We start from the raw sequence: 24803 nt of genomic DNA, 5'->3' as shown, positions 1-24803 counted from the left end.
CTCCTATAAGTGGATTTCTGATTTTCCGCAAAGTGAAAACAGACAAATTTGAAATGTTTTAATTCCTGCTCGTGTAATCGTCGAGTCACAGGTTCGTTTAATTTATCCAATGTGTTCGAAATGGCTTGCAAGAAACTTCTTTCGATCCTATCCTAAAAATTTATATCAACGTGTTTCATAAAATTTAGATATCATTGACATCGTAATTAAAAGCTTGAAAGCTCATACATCTGAGAGAGATTTCTATTCACATTGCGTCGCGAATTATAAACCAAATAAACGTTAAAAGTGTCTCTTGAAAACTGCATCCCTGATGGAACCGATACGCCATATATAAAAGTATCCACCGCGTAATTTTCCAATTTCGCTTCAAGATATTAAAGAAAATGGCGAGATTAGTATCTCTCTGGTGCTTTCGAACGCTTATAAAATTTTACCACGAAATGGAGGCGACAGAGAATCGCATTTAACGAGAATTTATTTCGTTCCTTCTCCCTCCCTCTCTAGGAGACGCGCGTACACGCGGTTGTAAATGTAAATTCGACTCGGCGAGGAGGAGAGAGGAGGATAGAGGGATGCTCGGTGGCGTAAAGCTGGTGCGTGGGCACGCGCACCGACCTCGTCTATTTATACACGCGCGCGTCCGCGTGTACACGCGCACAATGGACACCTCGCTGCTTTCAAATTAAATTCGAGCAGTACCGCAATGCCATTGTTAAGCTCATTGCCGTCGCGGTGCGATCCCACCTATCGTAGACACGAGCGAACGCCCACTTTCGTCATCCGGGAAAAATCCACTCAAGCGATTCCCCCCATTCGACGTCGCCTCGTCTTTTTAACGTCGTCGTCTCGACGGAGAATGTTTCGTTTCAGAACAAGCTGCTTATAGGTCGCAATTTACGACCCGATTTTGATAAATTGATTCGAACGGAGAGATAAGGAAATAATTTTCATTAATTTGTATTATTATATCTCACATTTTCTTCAACGGTAATTGATTTAGATAATTTTAGAAAATTTCGCTTGTTTTATTAATTTTCGTGCGATATGAAGAGATAAATCGTATCTTTCAACGTGGATAAATTATCTTCGTTTAATAGAAAAATTGTAATCCATCCAAACTGGAAAGAAATAGAATGGAAGAATCATCTTTCAATTGAGACGACACGACGCGATTTTCCTTTTTTTCCTACATCTTCGAAGCACGCGTTGATTTGGTAGATTGGAGATAAGCGAGGGAGGAGGAAGCGAGAAAAATTCGTAAACTGGTTTAAAAACGAAACAAACTGTTCGAAAGATCGTACGAAATACGTGATCAGACTTTTTTACGATCTCTCAGACATCGTCAGACATTAGCATGAGCGTGCAATTTTTGGTTTTTCGATTCGAAACGATCCACTAACGTTAATGGAGCCAGCAGATACTCGACCTCGCCCATCCTCCTTCAAATCCTCAAAATCGTATCGAAAGGGAAATCGCTCGAACTCGATCGAGCGCATCGAGATCTCCGTTCATCCATCCTTGTACCTCGTCTCGCTTAAAGCAAAGACGATTTCGAGGTAACTGTTCGAGGCCTCAAGAAAATCGTGACGATTGACGATTAATCCCGCAGATAAAAGCCTCCCGCGATATCCCCTTTCAGTCGAAATTTAAAAGTTAAACTTTCCTCCGTCCATAATCGACCCGTGCATAATTAATTACGCGGCTCGATATGAAACGGCGAACGGCCGTTAAACCGGCCTCGTATTAATTACATTACGCGGACCCGATTTCAGTTCGAGGCACTTAACGAGCCAACACTGTAAATTACTGGTTCCTTCATTCGCCTCGAATCGAGTATATATATATATATATATACATCGATCGAGCTCCTTCGAATATTCTTGCAGAGATAATGTCACGTGATAAAAATTTCGACACGAGATGGTAATTTAACGCTTGGTGGGAATTTCGGTAAATCTGCCCGCCATTAGAGGCGTTAGAGGGATTGAGACCGATCGAGAATATTGCATTTCGATCGATTTGGACAGGATTGTTTGCGCAGAAATGGTAAAGAAAAATGTGCCTATCTACGGATGAGATCAGAAGAATATAGCGGCGATTGTCCTTGCGCATTCCAGGACGACCTCTTTTTCCAGCCACGATCGAAAGATGCGTTGTCGGCCGATTCGATCGAATCTCTTTGTTTCTTCCTCGTTGTTGTCCGCGGCCGCTGATACCGCTCTCTGCCCAATTTGGTCCGTTCGATTAATCATGCGCGGATGTTAACCATGTTCGGAGAGTAAGGATGACTGAAGAAACCTCCTAGCGGTTGGTTATGGTCCGTGCCTTGACTCTAGGACGCGGACTATGAATCGACCGCGTCCTTTCCGTCACTATCGACGGGATCAAGTTCATTGTGTTGTAAAAGTTGGGAATAACAAGTAGAACTCGCGACTTCGTTAGAGCGAATTCGATGCAAGGGGAGAGTTTTGGGCGGTGAATTAGGCGAAACAAGTGATTCGAAAATTACAGAACGTTTTTGTATCCAACATGTTCCATCTTTCTCCTACCGAGACGCGGAAGTTGTTTCGATTCTTTTCGACACAAAAGGCTGATTACTTATCTCGATAGCGGTTGGACGATTCTTTCTCCATCTATGTTCAAGATCCATTGAAAGCCACTTCTTCGGAACTTCTTTGAGCTCGCAGCTGGGTTCGCGTCGACGCACGTGCATCAATTTGCTCGAATGAACGAAGGTTACGCGTGAACCACGATATCTTCTCTCGCGACGTGACTCGTTAATTATTCAGAGGTTTTTTTCAAAGATCGAGAAAACTTTTTAAATAAACGCTTCTTTCCACGAATTTCACCGATCCTTCCTTAATTTACGGTCATTGGGCGAATGGTCGGCTGCTACCGTTGGCCTTGAAAGGCCGAGTGCCATTTTCGGCTCGGGTAGAAAACAATAGGGTGCATTTTTTCCACAACCGATCATTTCGTCGGATCGCGTGCCCCATTAAGAGGTATCCCAAACTTTCTCAGAATTCTTAACCGTGAAACAACCCGTGACCTCCAATAAAAAAAAATCTCTTTCAACCGCTCGTTTACCGCTCTGATCACAGGCGAGCGAATTTAATTTCTCCTCCTTTTCGCGTTTAATTCAGAAACTTCTCCACGAGCGAAACGATTTCCTCGAACGAGTAAAAAATCGCGCGTTGCGACAGTGTCGAGTGTCGCGCAAAGCGTACCAAGAACCACGGAACGATACAACGTCCGAGCCGCTTCGTGGAAAACTTGGTAAAACTCCTCTCCAAGCCCGGCCCAAATACCGCCAAACGTGTACAACGATCGGCCGCCACAATCGGGAATAGATTTTCATAGAATTTCTTCTTCGATTCTTTCTCATCCTCGCCTCTCCCCTCCGTTTCGGTTCGACACCGTTTTTCGACACCCTTTTCTCGCGCCGCGCCCCCCTCCTCCTCGCTTCGTTTTCCTCTCCGATCGTTATCTCGATCCATCCCGTCCATCCCTCGCGTCCTTTCTACGTCGCTTCTCGATCGTCGTTCGTTTCCTCATGAAATATTCACGCGCCACGGAACGAAATGATCGTTTGTTAGTCAACCATCCCTCCCCTCCTTCGCGACCCCCTTTCTCCCGGCTCTCCTCCGTCCCTCTCTCCCCTCCGCCTTCTCGTCGACGTTTTTCCGTTCGTGTGACGGAAGGAAGTCACGTTACGCGCGATGAGACGGGGCTTGGAAAAAGAAAAAGAAAAAAAAATCGAATCTTGAGACGAAAATCGCGTTATCTGTCGATACGCGAGTCGAATAAGAAGGAATGATCGTTTGAATTTTGAGACGATCGAGATCGATTGCGCAACAACACCTCGGACTCGTATTCGTCCAACTCTAATTACAAGTTCCGACAGTTTCTTGCTACACCGCATCTCGTTTAGATTACTATTGAAACGTGGTGTTCACGATATCGGTCGTATTAATTAAAACTCACTTTCTAACGCGTCGAATTGAATTACAAGTTGGGTCATTGATCTTCACGGGCGTTCCTCGCCACCACGTTATTCCCCCCCGTAGCACCTCTCCTACCAGCTCTCTCGTTCGCCATAGATTTCACTCCTTTCAGAATCAGAATTCTGTTTATCGGATTTATGGGATGGAAGATTCGGTACGTAATTTTGCCGAATCTCGGCGAGAGATCGAAGTCGATTCGAAATTCATCAAATTATGTAATCCGTACATTTTGGTCACGGCCTCTTCCCTTATCCACACCTTATCTGGAATTCTCTTTCTCCGTTTCTCTTTTCTCTCTCCCTCTCCCTCTCTCTCTCTCTCTCTCTCTCTCTCTCTCTCTCTCTCTCTCTCTCTCTCTCTCTCTCTCTCTCTTTCTTATCCTTATCGAATAAATGTGAATTTCTATTGTCCAACGTCAACGACCTTTGATTGAAACACGTATACGAATAGAATTTGTTTATTTATCCCGATCGATAGTAAAACTATATAGCGTAAACTATATGTAATCGATAACTTTCTTCGACTTCGATCGTCGACGAGCAGGTAGTCGTTCGCAAATATAAAAAAAAAAAAAAAGAAAAAAAGTAAACAGTGCGCCTGCCAGTCCGGTACACTTTCGACGTAATTGCAAAACCGACCACCAGGTGGAGCGATTGAGTAGCAGGCCACGCATACTCGACATCTCGGCCATTAATAACACCTCGAAGAGGGAGTTTCTAATCCATTAGACACACTCGTGTCTAACAGCGTTATAATTTGATTGCTAATAAACGGTAGAGAAGAGGGGAGGGGAGGGGAGAGGGGGGCGGGGGGGAGGGAGGAGGAGGGAAAGAGAAAAAAAACGGGTCGAGTGGAGAAATATATCGATTCGATACTTCTCATTCCTCGATTTTGCAATCTCCGGAGAGGTCCGCCAGAGGGCATTCTCGAGTGGTTGAAATAATAAAAGAGAAGGATGACGATGAATCTACTACTCGAATCGTTTGACGTCTTTGTTCCTTCCTCCCGTGCCGTTTGCCGCGCCTTTCTCTTCAGCTCGGCTCACTTCCCTGGAAACGCAACGCTTCGAACAATTTTCCGATAGCGGGTCGAGAAGGGAGAAGCCAGCCGCTTCTTTCGACACCTCTCTGGCCGCTTAAGCGTCGCCAGACTTTTGCGAAATCTTGGAGGTTCTTGCCTGCGAGGTTCGAGCTCCCTACGCTTGACACACGCGATAATCTCGTTGACATACATAGATTTTTATACGTGTATTTAAGCGTTAAAAAATTGTAGAAAAAGATCTTCCTTCCGATTCAAACAAGCTCACAAGGAAGAAGATTATTATTATTATTATTATTATTATTATTATTAGAGATTTTTTTCGATCGAGCCTCGAAACCTTTTTCCAACCAAAGTCACTTCCTTCCTTCTGTTTCGCGTGCCTCTTCTGCGCTCGGTTATCTGTGCTGCAATTTGCAGACAAATGGTTCACTGTTACCAGATGCGGTCTAAAACGCGTTGCGCGGTATCTGTGAGAAAAATTCTCAGCCGGGCATTGTCGAGGCCTCGATCTGACGTCTATAAATGGCATAATCTTCTTCCGCCGGGGCTCGAAATATTTGTCTAACTTCGAACAATTAGCGTTTTGCCTCGAAACGGGAGAACCTTCGCGAGAAAGTGACTGGATGGAGATACTTTTTCCTACGAAAAAGGAATTATCTTAAAATTTTTGCCCCTTCCGTTCCTTCTTTCTGCCACGTTCACAAGCTTAACACGAATTTTTATTTTATTACATTAAAGCAGTTAACGATCGATCGTTTCCTCTTTTTTTCCTCTTCTTTTTGTCGCGTGCTTTAGACTTTTCCTTTTCTTTCCTTTTTTTTTTTCCTCTTTCGCATAACTTCGCCATCGGTTTTTTGCCGCTGTTTCCAACACGTTGAATCAACGAATAACGCGGAATTCGCAGCAAGATCTCGGTGAGAGTGCAAGGCGAAATTCCAGAGGCGCGGCGATAGTTTAGATTTAACGAGGAAACGTCCGCGATCGTTGACCATTTATCCGAGCGGAGAAAACTACCGAATCGTTATCTTCCATCGAAAATTTCGAAATATCTTTTGCATCGATCGGATCGATGTTTCCAGAATGGAATCGACCGATCGATCGACTATCCATCTATCGCGTTACTTAAGAAGTTGTTAATCCTTGTGTTCCTGTCATTGAACACCTCGAATTTGTACACATCATCGTCCTAGCTTCCTAGTTGAGAGAGCGTTGCTCCGCTAACTATCTTGTACTTTAGTTTCACTCGATCGCTGGTTAAGTTGGTCGAGCGTAAGTTGTTGAACAAATTAAGCCGAATAAGAGCAAGCAAGAGAAATTGTGTGGGATCCATTTGCGCGTTCCTTTTCGTTTATTTCTAAATGGCGAGGAAAGTGGCTGGACCTTTAAAATCTCTTTCTAACAATTTAACAGCCGGAGAGAACAAGAACAATTCCAATACTTTTGGAGAATAATTAGCTGGATGGGTCTCGCATCTAACGCGAATAATTATTCAATCGTGGAAAATTTAGCATGGGAAAATCGTTACGAATTACAAATTTACCAATTAAATTGTAAAGCATCGTGAAATTTTCCTTTAAAAATAGAACACAAAATAAAAGAACAAGCTGAATTTAAGTAGCTGTGTCACAGAGAAACGGTGACCTATCTGAATACCCTATCTACACAATTTTACAACTTTCCTCTAAATGTTTCCCAAATCTACCTACCACGAAACGGTTACATCTCTGATTCCCTGCTTTCTACATCGGGTTCCACGCGATTTAAATACGAGTTCAGCGGATTTTATATCAATGTAGACTCATTGAAATGTAGATTCGAAAGTGTTTGAAATTCAACAACGTGAAACCCGTCATTTAGCCGTCGAGAAGCGGACGGAGGAGGAGGAGGAGGGGAGAGGAGGAATCACGGATGACACGTGGCTTCCTTGGAAGCGGGATTGCAGCCATCATCGAGACGGCATTGTCTCCCCTCGATCCTAATGGGCGAATACCTATTAGGGTCAAAATCGTTTGCACAAGTGGCGGAAACCGACTCCTTCGAACTCCATTCATCGCGATCCGAATGGAGAGGTTGGCCGAGGAAACCGATAAGGTTAGCGTGGAGCGGTTATGGAAGCGTTTCCAAAGAAGTGGAACAATAAAAAGTATCGAATCACTTCTCCTTTCGTTCTTTTTTTTTTTCTCTCTTTCTTTCTCTCCAATCGCAAGAAGTCTATCCGAATGGAAGGTTGAGCGTGGTTTCGCAACCGTGTGTTTCACTTCGAACGAAACGAAATAACAATCTGTTATTTATTGGAAGAAAAGAAGATTTTTCGAGGAATTATTTATAGGTTAATTTTATCGGTAATTTTATTTGTTTTGGATCGAAGCGATCGACAATTTTAACGTCGTCCTCGTCCATTTCGCCGTGAGATGAGAACAACAAAAACCTCATTCGCCGGACACGCGCGGTAAATAAGTAGAAGAGGCCCAGAACACGTCTAATCAGGAACGGACAGTTTCTACTGCGGATACCACTTTCTATGGACCAATTTACTCGTGAATTAATCGCGACTATTTAACCCGAACAACTTTTCATCCTTCCATCTATTTCAAGCTCTCTTGGCGCGAATTCTCTTTGCGTACAAAACGTTTCTAAAATTTCGACAAAATTTGAAACAGATTTAAATTTCCGTTTCGAAATCATTGATAATAATTTTGATAATCAGATCGTTTTGCACACAACGGTGAATCGTCCATTGATTCGTGATGCGAGTCGTCTTCTGGGTTGCGCAACGGAACGACGGAGAGGATTGGAAAAAAAAAAAAAAGAAAAAGAAAACAAAGAGAAAAAGAAAGATTTCGATATTCTTCGAAAGAGAACTTTGTTCAAGCCTCGCCGAAACGCAACAACGCATGCAACATTGTCGCTGTCCTCCTTTCCCTTTGTTTCGCTTCATCGAAACATTCATTCGGCTACAACGCATTCGGACAACAAGTACAAGCTTGGCAAGGTTGCTAACTACCAGAAGAGCGCGTGGGCGCGATCGAGCCGACATAGGGAACAAGTTCGAAGCTTTTATGTCGTCGGGGCGAAATCATAAATAATACTCGGCGGATTATCGGGCGATGCACGCGCGGCGTCGTACCCCAGCCCAGGCGAAATGTTGTCGACAAATTAATTCTGCCAGCGCGGACGGCGCAAGCGCCACGAAACGCGAAGCTCGATGAATAATGAACGGTTGTTGGTTGTCAGACCGAATGAAAGTAACATTGAAAACGATTAAGCAGCGAGGAAACCGTACTCCGCTCGCTCTTATGTATATCGTTTTACCACCTTTCACCGCGCCTCCACCTTTATTCCCTCTCAAAGTTGAACTGAAAATTTTCCAACGATGTTTCGGGCTTGTCGTTGTTTTTTATAAATTGTCCATTCTTCATTCCTTTCAACCCTCGTTTCGATTACCATCTTCGAATTCGATTCCTGTCGATCGATAACGATCGATTGGAGAGAATTTAAAAAAGAAAGGAACGCGATAAAATTCTCCAAGGAGAGTAATTCTCCGGATAGGTCGCGCCACTTTAGCTCCAATTAAAAAAGCGAATACTTAATCTCTCTCTCTCTCTCTCCTTCTCTCCGCGGGGATCGTGATTAATGTTTCAATTTCTCGAACGAGACTTGGCGGCCACTCCCGAGGACAATTAAGACGAAGGGGTTCGAAGCGAAATTTTCCCGCGATTTCTCGATCGAGAGTTTTATCGTCACTTTCGATCGAGAGAGCACAGATTTCACGACCGAGGTAATTACAACACCACCGACGTTCCTTCCAAGCCGAGGGGCAATTAACGCGGATGACGGAGGAGCGTCCGAAACCACCGAAAATTGGGCACACGTGGCCCACACCTCTCCCCCGATATTTCCGCGTCCCGCACTTTATCTCGGACGAGGCGGTGCTTAAAGGGAGCCAGGGCGCCGTAATTAAATGCCGGCACCTCTTGGCCCCGTTATCGCCAGAAACGATCGATCGATGGACACCTTTCGAAGGACACCGAGGATGTCTTATTTTTTTCTTCTTCTTCTTCTCGTGTGTTACCCGTCCAATTCTCTTTCTGGAACAGGGGACGTTCCAGGGATCAAGATCGTACGAAATTTCGAAAAGGAAAGGCTTGAGAAGAAGTATCCTTCGGGAGAGGGGGATATTTTGCAATGGAGAAGGAGGATTAATTGTACGAATACTTATTCGACTCGAGAGGACACCGAGGATGTCTTATTTTTTTTTTCTTCTTCTCGTGTGTTACTCGTCCAATCCTGTTTCTGGAACAGGGGACGTTCCAGGGATCAAGATCGAAAAGGAGAGGAAATGTCCTTCGGGAGAGGAGGATATTTTGCAATGGAGAAGGAGGATTAATTGTACGAATACTTATTTTTTTACTCGACTCGAATGAATGGTGGGACGAAGGGACGGTGAGTCAAGATCGCGTGGAAAATGGGAAGAAGAAGTTGGAGAAGAAAGAAAGGATTAATTATATCAGGCATATTTTTGTTCTTCTTCTTTTTCCTATCCTTTTTTTCGCTTCTTCGAAAAAGCTGAGACAGGAAATCAAGATCCATCGAAAGAGCGACGTTTCTTCCTATAGAAAGAGGACAAAGTATCTTTATTCTTGCTCTTTATCCTCGTCTAATTCTTTATTCTCTCTCGATTAAAGAGAAGTTGAAGCAAGAGATTCGTTCGAAACAAGAACGATCATTTCTCGCGAAGGGAAACAAAGAAAAACTTGAAAAACTATCCTCGAAAGGAAACTGTGCAAATTAGCAAAAAAAAAAAAAAAGAAAGAAAGAAACGATTAATTATATAAGGCATCGAGAAACTCGACTATTCGTCAATGGGGGAAACACGTGCGGCAATTAATCGCGCAAAGAAGAATGAAAATAAAAATGGCTCATCGAATTTGAACGTGTCCCGCGACACGTTCGTTCTTTTTTCCCTTTCTGCTTCGAACGACTTGCTGTTTCTTCTTCGACCCAAAAAAAAGGAGGGGAGGGGAAGAGGAAACTTGCGTCACACAAAAAGAAACGATTGAAATCTTCCCTGCGCCTGACAACCCAGGGACGTGGTCCGTTCGGGTAACAAGTGGCGATCGGTTATACGCGTTGCACCAACGGTATTTTACCACGCCGCAGGGACGCATTTGAAGATTCCCAGATGGAACGAGCGACGCGGATCAATTAAATTAATTAACGGCTACCTTCATTTATATACGTCTCTTCGATATACAATGTGAAAAAGAATTAAATAAAAAAATTGTCTCGATTCCTTCGAGACAAATTATATATCAATTATCATAAGTGTTAAGATATTAAAGTTAAATATTAAAGTTAGAGTAGCAAACGAGATATCCGAATATCTGAAACGAGGCGGTTCGATCGAAAGTAAAAAAAAATATTAAAAGATTTTCTTCTCTCTCGAAAGAATATACCGCGACGCATCGTGAGAGGAGAGCGCGAATGCGGCCCTGGAGGCGCACTTATGGTACACGTAGGTGAATGTCGGGAGAGAAATCATACCGGCAAGGACGACAGCGAGGGGGAGAGGGCAGAGGGTGAGCGGGGGAAAAGAGGGACAAACCACGCCCGACTCATCCCGACTTTCTAGAAACCGAAAACTGGATCGTGGCATGTGGATCTCGGCCGATCTCGACCCGAGAGTGTACCGAGAGCTTGATTCACGTAACAGATGTCAGGATCGTGGACCCCGCCTTTTCTTATTCTTCTCTTCTTATTTCGGCTACCGTTTCCCGCCCGACCGTTACTCACCTCGCAAGTCGGCCTCCACCCAACGGAGAAAGAACAGAGAGAACTCCTCCACAGAAAGGTGGAGATAAACCGCTTGTCCGAGGGAAACCAAATTCCGAGAAACACCGTCCCGAACGATTGAGCTCACAGGAAATCTGTGAAGGGAGCGTATCTCGGTTCCACCGTTGGAAATCGTTAAACCAACAACCAGCCTGTCAAACTATTCGAATTAACGAGCGAGAGCCTCGTAAAACGCGCCATTAACATCGTGTTATCTCGAGATCTTATTATTGTTGTTACGTGGCGCTACCTCTATATGCAGCCGTTACACGATATTCGTACACGTAGTATAAAATTTGCACCGTGTGTTGCAAATGTATCGTATCCAGTCCGGTCTGAAAAAGAAAAAAATAGGCTATGATATAATTATTTGGGAAAATAATTCAGGACGTGCTATTCATGGGCATGGTGAACAATCGCGGTGCAGATCGGCCTTCTTTCTTTACGTAGAAAAAAATCTCTTTCTCCTGTCTCCGGATGGGAACAGGGGAAAGTACGATATGTAAATCAGGCTTAATCAACGACATCTAGACGAATGACACGCTGCCCGTGTGTATATATATATATATACATATATCGATTCCGTCTTCGATGGGAGAAGGAGAGGAGAGAACGGCCAGCGGCCACCTTTTATTGTTGGAATTCAGAATTGGCGGCTTTCTCGCTGTAATTCCGGTAATAAAGGCTAGGAGCGTTATTAAAGAAGCTCGAGAACCGTTTTCCCGGCGAGGAATTTATCTCGTTTTTTGCACGCAAGGATGGGTCTTAACGGACGAAAACCGTTCGGCCGTTCTGGATCATCGGTCGCAACGGTGTTTCTACGCACTTTCGATTCCAACCGGACGCTCCTCCGGTCTCTCGTCACGTTCCACACACACACACACACACACGCATCGTGTAATTAACGCTTTTCACTATTGTCGGTCGCGAGCTTTTTGCTCCTGCTGCTTTTACGCTTAGAGCATTACGGGTTCTTGCACCGCAACGGAATGGCAACTCCCCTCCAACCGCGCGTTCCTCCGTCCATCCAACCCTGTCACGAGTGGATTTCTCTTTCGTTGAACGAGCCAGCTGAGGATTAGGTTCTTCGGTAACTGGATCGACTTGCGGGAAACGACACCGGCTGTGAAAGGAGATGTTGAATTAGCGAGAGGTTCCTCCATAGGGAAACTCGATTTCCCTGTTAAATATTATATAAATCGCTGATCCCTTAAACTTTGATCTATTATTATTATTGAAAACGTCGATCTTGCCGAATCCACGTTACCCGGCATTGAAATCACCGTGTATATCGCTTATGCGAGCGTTCGAGTCTCCGCGACATCTTCTCAAATTGTATAACAAATTCTTCAAATTTTCTTTTCAACGATTAATATAACGACGAAACACGTTCGAAAGCGTATATATATATATATATACACACGCATATAATTGATATAAACGACCCGTGCTCGAACGAATGTTAGAAAAAAAAAAGGAAAAAAAAAAAACTTGTCGGTGAAATTTTTCAGATCATTCGGAGCGAGGAGCAGGAGCAAAGCCGAGGGTGATAGAAGCGGGTGTGATGAGCGGATATCTCGGTAACATCCCCCTGCCCCCAACATTGTTGCACGACCCGAAGTATCCTCCAGCCATGCGGGAGAAAGACTCGAGCCCGAGAAAAATGCCGGGCCACATAAGCCCGAAGCAGGCGAGCATATATCCCCTGAGCGTCCGTGTCCCGGACGTGGAAGAATTGCCGTACGACCTGAGCCACGGCCACGGCCGCGGCCTGTCCAGCCCCACCAATCAGCAACAGCACAGGCAACAGCCCCACATGAGCCCGGCCGCGAGGCCCCCTCAATCTCACCACCAGGAGGATCTCGACTGCGTCGAGCCGTTGGATCTCCGCGTCGATCACAAGAAGGAAAGACTCACGGACGAGAATCAGAACGAGATCGAGGTTCTGAATCAGAACAGCCTGGGTGGTAGTGGAGGAGGAGGAGGAGGAGGAGGAGGCATCCCGTATCACACGGTCCTGTTCCCCCAGCATCACACCGTTCACCCGTTGGTCCTCGAAGCCATGTACCGGTCCCATCATCACGGCTCCTCGGTTCCCGACCTACCCAAGATCCAGGTGCGAGCGTTGCCCACCATGGTACCGTTACCGCCCAACAGATTCTCTTCCACAGCGTCCACCGCGTCCTCCGTTTCCTCGCAAGCAGCGGGTAGAGTGCCAAGCCCCTCGGCCGGCCAGCAACATCAACCGTCCCCCCAACAAAGTCACTCGAGTCAGCAGCAGCAACAAGCGCCATCCGCCATCCCGCCTTACTCGATCAGCGTCCAGGCAGGTCTCAAGCCGAAGGACAGATACTCGTGCAAGTTCTGCGGTAAAGTGTTCCCCAGATCGGCCAATCTGACGCGGCACCTCAGGACTCATACCGGTGAACAACCGTACAAGTGCAAGTACTGCGAGAGGAGCTTCAGCATCTCGAGCAACCTGCAACGCCACGTCAGGAACATCCACAACAAGGAGAAACCGTTCAAGTGTCCGTTGTGCGAACGGTGTTTCGGGCAACAGACCAATTTGGACAGACACTTGAAGAAGCACGACGCTGACGGGCCGACGATACTCGACGAGGTTAGATCGAGGTATCACGGCCAGTTGCCGAGGGCGGACGAGTCTTATTTCGAGGAGATTCGAAGCTTCATGGGCAAGATCACTTCCCAGAGACAGGGAATACCTTATTTCCCCGGGTTGCTGGGACACGGGGGGGGAGACGAGTTCAGAAACGACAAGCAACAGCTCCAGCTGGAAGAGAAGAGGGGCGACTCTTCCTACTTCAGCGACAGGGATAATCTGAGCTCGAGGTCGAGCAGCACGGCGAGCAGACCCGAGAGCGTCCAAGAGGAGCAACGAGAAGTTAATTCCCCTCCGCTGTCACCTGGAAACAACACCTGAGTCAGGGGATCGTACGTTCGAACGAATGATTTTCGTTATGGTTAAGTAATTAAGGGAGATCGAAGCGTTCTTGAACGTTCTTCTTTGAGAAGTTTCCACGAAAGTGGAATTATTTTTTGTTTTTCTTTTTTTTTTTTTTTTGTATGAGAAGAGATAGATCGAATTTTCGCTCTCAACGATAAGACGTAAATTTTATGAGTTTATTTTTTTTTTTTTTTTTTTTTTTTTTGCATCGAACGAACCGAATTTTCCTATTCCCCATGAAATTTCGATAGTATTCGAGTTCTTCGAGTTTAGTCAAAGAGGTGCCTTAAAAAAATGTGCCTAAAATGTTCGAAGTATTTGCAATGCAAAGTTTCTATTACAATTAACTAAACGAAGTTAGTTATGGCAAACAGCAGATATTAGATACCAATATTTTAATATTGTTAAACGTCAGCGTGCGTTTTGATTAAGGATTAATTAGGTATGTAAATAAGTTTTTTATTTAAAAACAAAATGCCGTTTGATCTTTATTTTATAATAAATTCAATAGTGTCACGATTTATAAATAAAATATGTAATACTACTTCTTTGAATAGAAAATTAATTTACATGCCTAATAAAACTGTGTGAGACCATCGTTCGTAAATTAATCGTCGAAGGAATTGACAATTAATTGGGATAAAATTATACACGATCCTTTAAAATACGATATTCCCATTCCCATTCTCCGAAGATTAATTTAATCGAACGTTTATAATAACAAGAGTCACGGAACATTATTAGCGCGAATTGTCAAGTTATAATTGAATATTTTTATCGTCTTTATCTCTTTTCTCGTCAAGCCGTTTAAAAAAAATAAAGGAAAAAAAAAAAAAAAAGAATCATCGCGTTATTGGATCGTTCACTTTCCGGATCAAAGCGGGGCCAGATCATTTTCAAGGAAAGAGAATCGAGGGGGGAGGAAAAAGAAAAAAATAAAGTGGCGGGAGAAAAGTCCGAATAAACGTCCAAATAAATACGTTCCGGATGGAAAGGATAGCTGAAAACGACGCTTAGCGATTTTACGACCTAGAAAGTGAATGTCAACCGCTCCATCGCCTCGATCCCGATACCGATCGCCGATCCACTGACGACAGACAATAAAATAGAAATCGATGGGCGGATCTGCGGGTTTGTTAATCGGCTGCCACGAAATCGTCCTCGGCCGGAAGGAAACTTTGCGACACGAGCCATTAAATTCATCTTTGAGGAAGTCTGCGACGAAATACCTTCGTAGCAGTTTCGAACAAATGGTTTCCGCGAACCAAGAGATTATTAGAAAAACAAATTATCTTGGAATTTTAAAAATCTCAAAAATTCGATACGTGTGAAAAATCCAGTATCAATGTGAAACCGAAAATTAGGAAAAAACTCTAAAAGAGTTGGAGAATTACAAAATCAAAATAAAAAAACTTGGAAAAATTGGAAAATCGAATATTGACGATCAGAAGGTAGTAAAGAAATCCAGGAGTCAAAAATTGCAAGAATTAAATACTAAAAAAAAAATATTCCGCGATTAAAAAATGATTAAAAATCCTGAGAAATAAATCGAGAAAATTGAACGTTCGAGGAATCTCGTCGCGTCGGGGATAAGCAACGCATCGAACGCGGTGGGAAAGCGCGCAGGAAAAGCGGTTTCCTGTTGCGGACGATTAGACAGAAATGATATCGGATGAAACACGGACAAAGATGCTGCTGATCTCGCGCGATCCCTCTCGTTTCCTGTTCCCGGGGCGAAACGATTCGATCGCCTTCCGCGAGAATTCGCCACTTTCTAATCGGCGCGAGTGCGCCACGGGTGGCGCTTCGACCTTGGGGCTTCGATTAATTACGATCCGATTTAGATCGGCACGACGAAAGGGAACATCGTCGAAACGCTTGTCAAATTGGATGGTTACGCGGACGATTCGTAATCGTGCATATCCAAAAACCCATCTCGGATGGAAAGTTGGATCGGTTTCGTGCGATCTCGATTCAATGAAATTTCGTTGAACAATGGATTATTGAATTGCTCGATCGAAAGAAAACACGGAGATTATCAAATGGTACCAAAGAAACGAGACGAAAAATTATCGAGATTGAGAAATGTGTTTAAATTAGAAGAAGAAAAAAAAATCGAAGGACGCAAGTTGGGCAAGCGAGAGGGAGTATATCGAATGGACCACCGGCGCGATAGTAGGTGGCGACTTATCCATACTTTCTACCGTGTATATAGAGACATTCACCGCAAGTAGCGCAGGTGCAGAGTTGCACGATGGCATCACGCGGTCAGGAGATCATCTTGACCTTGGTGAATCCGATCGACTGAGCGACTGGGCGTCTTCTCGAAATTCGCAACGCACCGAGCATGTTCGTCCAAGATTGGTCCAACGAGGTCTGATCGGTGACGCGTGAGAAACCGATTCGCGCTTTCTAATTCGAAGTGTCGGCGATTTTCTAAATTACAGGAGTAGCCGGATAGATGAAACGGGGAACGTCGCTAATCTTGATGGTTCGATAAAAATCTGTTATCGCGATACGAGTGGGAAAAAATGGGACGAAAAAAGATCGAAGCTTTGCTACACGTGTGATATGTGAAATTAATTCAAATTGAATGCGCGCCATTAAATACAATTTGCAATATTCGCAGTACGAATTAACGAATTAACGAATGACGAGAAAAACGAATAATCGAATTATTTGAATAAGAATAAAAGAAACTGGCAACGAAATATTCGATACGAACGGTAAGATAAAATTTCAAAATCTGTGCAATATCCAGGAGAGAATGCACGAATGAAATCAATCGAACAATTTGAATAAGAATAGAGAAGGGATTGGCAACGAAATATTCGATACGAGCGGTAAGATAAAATTTCAAAATCTGCGCAGGAGAGAATTCCTAAACGATTCCTAAAAAGAGGGAAAGAAAAAGAGAGAGAGAGAGAGAGAGAGAGAGAGAGAGAGAGAGAGAGAGGCGGTGGTATTTATTTCGTTGCACCGATGCACTCTTTATCGTGTAGCCAGAGGATCCAATATGGCGGCAACTACGCGTCCACACAAAATCCATTTTAAGAGCGAGCCGATTTCGTAAGGAGACCGATGCAACACCGTTACGAGGACGTGGCCCGAGGTGTGACTAAGCATCCAGTAGATATTCTCTCTCCTCCAGTGTGGCGATACGCCGCTCGGGAGGAGGATGGCAGGCCCTGTTTTTCTTGCCTCACGCATCACGATCCGATGGCCTCGGACCTCTGTTGTTGCGTTACACTTTTGCCACGCCCCGATCGGACGGGCAAACTCATCGCGAAAGTGAAACGCAATAAAGGAGCCACGCCGGAGCGAGAGAGCCTCGACATCCATGAAACGGCCGAGCGGAGAGGCTACACGCCCGAGAGAAGGAACGAGCCGGCCGTTCTGTATCCGTGATACGGAGAGAGAGAGAGAGAGAGAGAGAGAGAGAGAGAGAGAACGGTGGACGAACGAGGTGAATGAGAAAAGAGAAAGATCGATCGAAATCTCAAGGCTTGGAAATCGGTTTCCTCGCCACCTACCACAGCCGTCGATCCGCGACCGAATGTAGGTATCTTCGACCGAAATTCTCAGGCTGGCTTTGGCTCGCCGTTCCCATTGCCGATGTTACTCCTTAAAATAATATCTTTCCATTCGTTTCATTTTCAGAAATCGATTTGAACTCTTATGCCAATAGTAGATATGTTACATTATTTTCTTTTCTTATCGAAATATGAATGAAAATTGAACCCTTTTTACATCATAGCTCATATTCACAATATTTGCTGTTCAATTTTTCAAATAGATAGATTATACATGTATATCAGAAATTGAACTGATACGGTTAAAAGTCGAAAATAATATCGGCATAAGAATTACATTGTACAACATCAATGACGTTACATAATCGATTTATGGATGATATTATCTTCGTGCCAAGCAATTCGTCGACCAGTTCCAGTAGTAAAAAAAAAAAAAGCCGCGAAATTTCTCGGGGACGGATCTATCCGCGAAATCACGGCACGTCCGCTCGCTTTTTCGATCTCATCTCGTTCCAGTTTGTACGCGTGATTTCACTGGACGGGTCAGCCTGATTCAAATTACGACAGCTTGTTGTTACGAGACCGAAGGAAGAAGCGTCGTACAAAAAAAAAAAAGAAAAAGACAGATGCGTACATTTCTGAAATTTAGAGAAAACTCTGTTAGAAATTTATTGTCCATCGTGAAATTCAAATCGCAGTGAAACTCCATTTATATATGAACGAAATTTTAATATCTGATTTATTTGAACCTTAAGCTTCATTTCTAGAAATTTGAAATTACAGAACGAACAATAAAAATCACATGTAGATGGAGTTCCATATGTACTTGCCTATTTATCTTTCTTACATTTTTTAAGTGACAATTAAATCCCCATACAAATGTTTTTCTTCATTATGTGTATATACGTATTCAACGAATCGAATCACATATTAGCGGAAATATTAATATAATATTTATACGTATAACTGTTAGAATGTTTGAAACGAGGCTCAATTTAGTTAGTCGAAATCATTAATCGTAAAGATGTTATCGCGTATCGACGAGTTTCTCGAGATCTGCTACGTTTGCCTAACTTTTCTTCTACAATTAAATATAATTTAATTTCTAACATAAGATTCTCAGCCAATTATGTTTATTCTCGCACAATCGAATTAATATTATTAAATTTTACAACGTGACAAATAACGTTGAACTCGTCGATGAGCATACTAACTCCCGCGAAGAATCTTATCTAAATATCCGACGAACAAGAACTCGAAATAAAGAGTCCATTAAATGGACGAAGACAATTTGTCAATTTCAACCGTAAAGGCTATCCATCCGTTAGGGTCGACATATTTCACCCTAAGCAAACTGTTTTCACGCAACTTTCTTTTTTTTTTTTTTTTTTTATAAAAAAGATAGCATTTAAGAGATTAATATCGAAATCGAGGGGGTGACGTTTCCGCGCGTCCCACCCTCCGCGATTAAATTAGTCAATCGTGCGCGAGGTGTACCGTAAGCGGATCGTAGAATCGATAGGAAAGAGTACCGTTTTAATTTTGATACATAGTATACATAAACATAGAGATCTATATGCAAAAATCGATATAAATATAATATATACATATGTGCGTGCGTGTGTATGTAAATCGTACGACGATTGTGATTTCACCGAGGTTACCGAGTTATACGTATTTACTGTTTAGCCAGAAACAGCGGCGCCTTAAGCCGATCTATCAAGCTATCAAGCGCTCGTTACCTTTTAGACCCGTTAGCTCGTAAGTTTGTCCATCCACGCTCAGTTTTGTCTTTTTTTTTTTTTTCCTTTTATCCGTTTTTGTCTTTTTTTTTTTTTTTTCACATACATAGTCAAATTGCCGATCGAATCGAATCGAAAGGATCGAATCGAAGTCGTTGCTTCGAGATCGATATTCAATGTCAACTATTCATCTTTCGTTTTTAGAGGTTATTATTGCATCGAGTGGAAGCGCTCGTCGATGATCTCGTTGCGACGATAAAATTATTCGTTCTTCTCTCTTCTTCGTTCTTTTGCGAATGAATTTTATCGTTCGTCGATCCTGTTCTTTTCTTCTTTTTTTTTTTATTCCTAAAAAGAAAGATACACTGTTTATAACCCTGTAGTCGCGCGTCCTGTAGAATGTAGTGGTGACTGTATATATGTTTATATGTAATATTCGAATTAAAAAAAAATATATATATATATATTATACATTGATGTACACAAAGAGAGAAACGAACTTACACGTGGAAATTCATTTTAAAGAAACTCTCATCGTACTTGCGTTTACTTTCTCCGCTCTCTCACCGCGTTCTTGCCCGCGTTATACCTCTCTCAATCTTCCATTAAACTCCTCATTTTTGTATCCCTACGAGTTTTTCGGTGATAGTGCAAACATGTTGTTAAAAGAAAGTCGCCTAGATTCCGAGAATGGTTCAAGAGGATGAAGAAGTTTTAATTGATCGAGATCCAGTTATCTTTGTTGGAGAAATGTAATATTTACTATTATTAGTGTTACAAACAAAATTACCTACTCCATCTTTTTTTCTAATACTTAAAATACTTTCTAATATTTTAAATACCATTACCATGCATCGTTTTGTGAAACAATAGTTTATCGTACATTTTATCAGTCAGAAATTCAAGTTCTTCTTCAAAGATGATCGCGTCTCCAGAAAATCAACATTTCTATCCTCTACCGCATGAAAAAGACACGTAATTAACGTGAGAAATGGTAAGATATAAAGGGTCATAGGTATGTGAGAACCAGAACAAACGGTGAAAAAAGAGAGACGTGACCACATGGTCAAACGGAGACCCTAGATTTTTCTTCCATAAATTCAATGATCTTGGTTTTGATTTTTCTATCTCTTCACTCATAATTATTCCGAAATATATTTCATCACATTTCATTAATAAAAATATAATATTTGGAATCGTTCGTTGGTTTCTCCATGAAGTTAAAAAATTTGAGAAGGATATGGATCAACGGGTTTAATGGAACGATACTGATCTATAAATAAAGACTCGCTCGTTTCAGTATCAGCCAAACTTGGATTGGAGGTGATCATACATCGAATGAACAGGGAGACTAGGCCACTTCAAGCTAAGTAGCTTCTTGGCCTCGCCGAGGACATGACTTTGACCCACATATCGGTAAACTACGTCAATCAGATTATAATACGAATTCCAATTGTTTTAATCAAAATGATGTTTATGATGTTATTCTGGAAAAAACAATTTTATTTAATATTTGTTGTCTTTGATGGAAAAATAGTTGATAAAAAATGAATAAAATAATAAAAGGATAAAATAAAATTTCGTAAAATTACATTTATTGGACAAGTTATTGATATGAATATTTAATTAAAATCAATTTTGTAATGTAAATGCAAAACATGTTTAAATTCACATAATCTTGAATAAAACACAACCTTGATAACGATGACAATGATTCGTCATATGTAACTTTAATGGTTTTTAACGATTATGAATGCCATCTTCTCCATAATTGACAAGAATATATTATCTATTTTAAGCATTTATTATATAATCTAAAAAAAAAATTACGATTGATTACGATATATTGTATATTTATTGAACACAATACCAATTGTTGTTAATAAATTGAATCTTTCAAAAAATTCCTTTTTATAAATTATCAATAATAAATATTTCTATATAAGTTATATATAAATTTATTTACAAATATTTTTTTAGAAAACTGACGCATATAAAAATAAAAATGAATTAAATTTCTGATTAAAATAATTTCGAAAAATATAGATATATTTTTCTTATATCTGTAGCTATTGTCTTTAAATGTTCTTGCATTTATTGCATGCAATATTCAAAAATTACTAATAATATTATTTCCAAGGAATTGATTCCAATAACCATTTCTGATCCATGTTTTTTGTACAAACTGCTATCACAGGACCTTCTTCATTATTTGATTGTAAGCACATTCCAGAAGATATATGTAAAAATGTCTGTGCCTTAAAGAAGAAATAAATTTATTTTATTTTTTTTAAATTTATAAATGAGAAAAATAAATATAAATATAAAAAATATACAACACACTTGTTTATCATATTGCCATTTTTGTCTAATATGATTGTTGCACGCCATTATTTTAACCTTTGGTGTAGTTTGATGTGTATCGTTCTCAGGTGCATCCAAACAAACGCTTTCATCAGTCATTATAATTCCATCCGTTGTCATCACAAACATTTGATTAAGCAATGGCCGTGGAACACATGAATGAAGGATTGCATATCCTGATGGTTGAGAATATGTTCCTTTCGCAGATGGTCGCATAATGCATTTCTTTGATAATATATGCACAATCTAATATATGAATTAATAACTTGATTTATCAATTAAATTCGTTATTTAATAATAATTTTAAATTTAAATTTACCCGTCCAAAGAAACGATCATCTTTAGGAAAAAAATGTTCTGGCCATATATTATCTAAATACCACTCGAAATTTTTACATTGTAATTTTTTACGTAATTCCAATCTAGATCGAATTGTTTGCTTGTCTCTTAATCTAGCTGCTTCTAAAAACAAAAATACATTATTTAATTAAAAAATTATATTACGAAACTTAATATATTAATAAAAGTAGCATCTTAACTGAATTTTAATTACCTGCATTAAATTTAAAATAAAATTCTGCCCATTCATCCATCCAAACCAAAGCTACTCTAGCGAGATTTCCATATAGAATCTCTCCAACACCACCTGGGAATGTATATGGCGATGATTTTCGAAAAAGATGTCCTACATGAGAGCATGGAGCTATTTCAATGCTGCCACCGCATTGCCATACTCGAAATGATAATTCCAAATTTTCACCGCCCCAAATTTTCATTTGATTATCGTAACTACCTAATTCAAAAAAATAATCTCGATTCATGGAAAATAATCCTCCAGCCATAGCGGGAGTTCTGAATGGTTCAACAATGTTTTCGCGTCTTTCTTTCAACAATCGGCCATTTAACGTTAGCCAGCGAAAATGCAAATCCCAATTAAATGCTCCCCAATGTAATTCGAAAGATCTAGAATATTATTGGCTATAATTTTATCTCATCATATCAATTTTATCTTATAATTTGATTATCAAAAAATGATACAAATAATTATATTTTACCGAGTATAACTAAAAGTATCATCATTTATTATATCAATAACGGGCGATACTACTCGAGTTCTATTCTTGGCCACTGCTTCAAGCAAGGGTTCCAACCATCCTGAAATATATATAAACGTTATAACAATATTTTAATATTATTCGTTATTTTATATACATATATATAATAAAGTAATTATTATAAAATTAAAAGAGCTTACCTACCAACCGTGCATTCGCAGTGTGCGTCAAGAAATGTGAGAACTTCGCCTTTAGCATTATTAGCACCTAAAAGTCTTGCATTCACTAGACCTATACGTTTCCTAGAACGAAGAACTTTAGTGGAAACTTGTAAATTCTTTACATGTTCATCTAATGTATCCTTCAAAAAATCTAATAAACAAAAAGTAAAAATAAATTGAATGCATATAAAAATAAAATATAAATAATGGATGTAATTTTTTTTACCTCTGTCACTATTATCATCAACAAGAATAATTTCTTCTAATAATTGTCTTGGAGATCTATCAATTACACTATATACAGTCCTTAATAATGTACTCCAAGCTTCATTATGAAAAACGATAATTATTGATGTTTTGGGTAAATTATCCAAATTCATATATCGTGATATGCATCTGCAATCGATAAATTATCTATTACTGATATATAATCGATAATGAAAACGTCGATAAAGTAAATACCGATAAATATATTACCCTTTTCTTCTAACATCCGGTAAAGTGCGATTTAATGGTATTCTATCACTAGCCATCAAATTAAATCTATTAATTTGAAAAAGTTGTTGCATTTTGTAAAAATCTTTCGCTGGTACAATAACTGGATTGCCATTTTTTCCTTCAAATGGTCGTGGATTAAACATATTTTTGTTAATAAGATCTATTAATGAATAACAAAAAAAATGTTATATAAATAAATTCACAGGCATATGTAATTTATAATTTCCGAGATATACCTTTTGTAATGTTTGGAGTTTTCATTGGATCCACAGAATCTCCGATATAATGTCCTACTACTACATGTATTCCTTTACGATCTATGTAATCTTTTTGATTGTCTAACAATCTCAAAATAAAGAAAGAAATAAAAAATATAATTAAGTTAAAAAATTCATTATATTTGAAATGATTTTCTTATATTTTTAATTATAGATCTTTAATTTTATATTTACCTACCGAAGAGAAATATAATCATTGCGAATACTTTTGTCATCCTTTTTCCATGACCAAATAAAAAAAATACCCATCAACAGAAAAATTGAAAAAATAATTGACCATGTCCGACATGATCTTCTCAATCGCGGCCACATTGTGATCTTTATCAAAAAAAATGTTGAACTTAATTTAATTTGAAAATAATTTTATTAATCTCATTATGGAAAGAAATCATGTTATCGTTGAAGATGAATTTCCGTTATTTTATGCTTCTCACTCCGGTTCATCGTAAGAGATTTCGAAATCTACCTTAAACTAAAAAAAAATTATGAAAATTTGGATAATATATATTATTATTCAAATTTTTATAAAAAAAATTTATCATAATGAAAATGAGAATAAGACAAAAATAAAGTTTTTAAAGTTTGTAATTAATTTTGTATTTGCAAATATTTACCTGAATTTGTATTAAAATTGCAATACAGATTTTAGATGATGCACACAGAATGCTTGTATGAAATAATGTCAAATGTATTTCACAAATAAGCACAAGGACAAAAAAATATTTTTTTTGTTACTATTTTATGATGAATATATTATTTTTTAATATGAAGTTATTGTTTTAAATTAAATAAATATTTTTCTAAATTTCATAATTTCTAATAAAAACTCATTAAAACCATTCACAGAAATCAATGCATTCACTCTACCATACTTCTAGTTACTGGAATAAACTCCAAGACAGGACGCTATGAATAAGACAGTGCTGTATCTAAACACTTTGTAACCTCATACTTCTAATTAAATGCAATTTTATTAAAACATAATTTATATATATTTATGATAACATATCATTATAGAATTAGATATTTTATATAGAAATAAAGAAAATTTTATATAGATTTTTGTGATCAGAAGAATTATTTTATTTATCTATGATATTCGTTTTCTTTCATACATGTGTACAATTAGAAACTAAAGTTACATTATAATTATTACAAAAAAAAATGTAATTAAGAATATTCTAAGTAGAATATTCTTCCTCTATCTTTGCAGTATTCCATGAAAATGGATCATTTGAGTAAACTATATTAATATATTACAAATATC

At 40.0% G+C, this 24803-nt stretch overlaps 2 protein-coding genes and 1 long non-coding RNA gene across 6 annotated transcripts in view; 1 reads left to right on the top strand and 2 right to left on the bottom strand.

Annotated features, from left to right (window-relative positions):
* The window catches only part of LOC100872987 (uncharacterized), a 67560-nt gene extending 53171 nt beyond the window's left edge, over positions 1-14389 (top strand). For all 3 annotated transcript variants that reach the window (XM_086909398.1, XM_003698774.4, XM_086909399.1), the window contains one exon: positions 12392-14389. In XM_086909398.1, the coding sequence (XP_086765524.1) occupies positions 12445-13821 (1377 nt within the window). In that variant the 5' untranslated portion in view covers positions 12392-12444 and the 3' untranslated portion in view covers positions 13822-14389. The remainder of the gene's footprint in view (positions 1-12391) is intronic.
* Positions 14390-19623: 5234 nt separating this feature from the next.
* LOC147657443 (uncharacterized) lies at positions 19624-20370 on the bottom strand. Its single transcript, XR_015292381.1, has 2 exons — positions 19969-20370; positions 19624-19857 (listed from the first exon to the last, which is right to left on the bottom strand). It is a non-coding gene; the product is annotated as an uncharacterized LOC147657443 (long non-coding RNA).
* A 323-nt stretch (positions 20371-20693) lies between these two features.
* On the bottom strand, positions 20694-24450 carry LOC100863270 (polypeptide N-acetylgalactosaminyltransferase 3). 2 transcript variants are annotated; one of them, XM_003698777.4, is made up of 11 exons: positions 24151-24450; positions 23715-24008; positions 23495-23604; positions 23238-23418; positions 22987-23156; positions 22744-22911; positions 22540-22639; positions 22038-22447; positions 21804-21946; positions 21464-21730; positions 20694-21378 (listed from the first exon to the last, which is right to left on the bottom strand). In XM_003698777.4, the coding sequence occupies exons 2-11, from the start codon at positions 23846-23848 to the stop codon at positions 21250-21252; spliced, it is 1812 nt and encodes a 603-aa protein (XP_003698825.3). In that variant the 5' UTR covers positions 23849-24008; positions 24151-24450; the 3' UTR covers positions 20694-21249. The 2 variants fall into 2 exon arrangements, with proteins under 2 accessions (XP_003698825.3, XP_086765523.1); XM_086909397.1 differs by having other exon boundaries at positions 23495-23596.
* Positions 24451-24803: the final 353 nt, after the last annotated feature.

This window comes from Apis florea, unplaced genomic scaffold (genome assembly GCF_048593485.1).
Source record: "Apis florea isolate Af1SG1 unplaced genomic scaffold, ASM4859348v1 contig_3158_pilon, whole genome shotgun sequence".
Taxonomy (NCBI): domain Eukaryota; kingdom Metazoa; phylum Arthropoda; class Insecta; order Hymenoptera; family Apidae; genus Apis; species Apis florea.
This window is presented reverse-complemented; position numbering and strand designations above follow the sequence as displayed.

Excerpts from the sequence above, each read along its gene's own strand:
- LOC100863270 (XM_003698777.4), bottom strand. The coding sequence starts at position 23,848 with ATGTGGCCGCGATTGAGAAGATCATGTCGGACATGGTCAATTATTTTT. Across the intron at positions 21,731-21,803 it reads ATGATCGTTTCTTTGGACGG|ATTGTGCATATATTATCAAA; the intron begins GTAAATTTAAAT and ends TTCATATATTAG. Across the intron at positions 21,379-21,463 it reads AATGGCAATATGATAAACAA|GCACAGACATTTTTACATAT; the intron begins GTGTGTTGTATA and ends TTCTTCTTTAAG.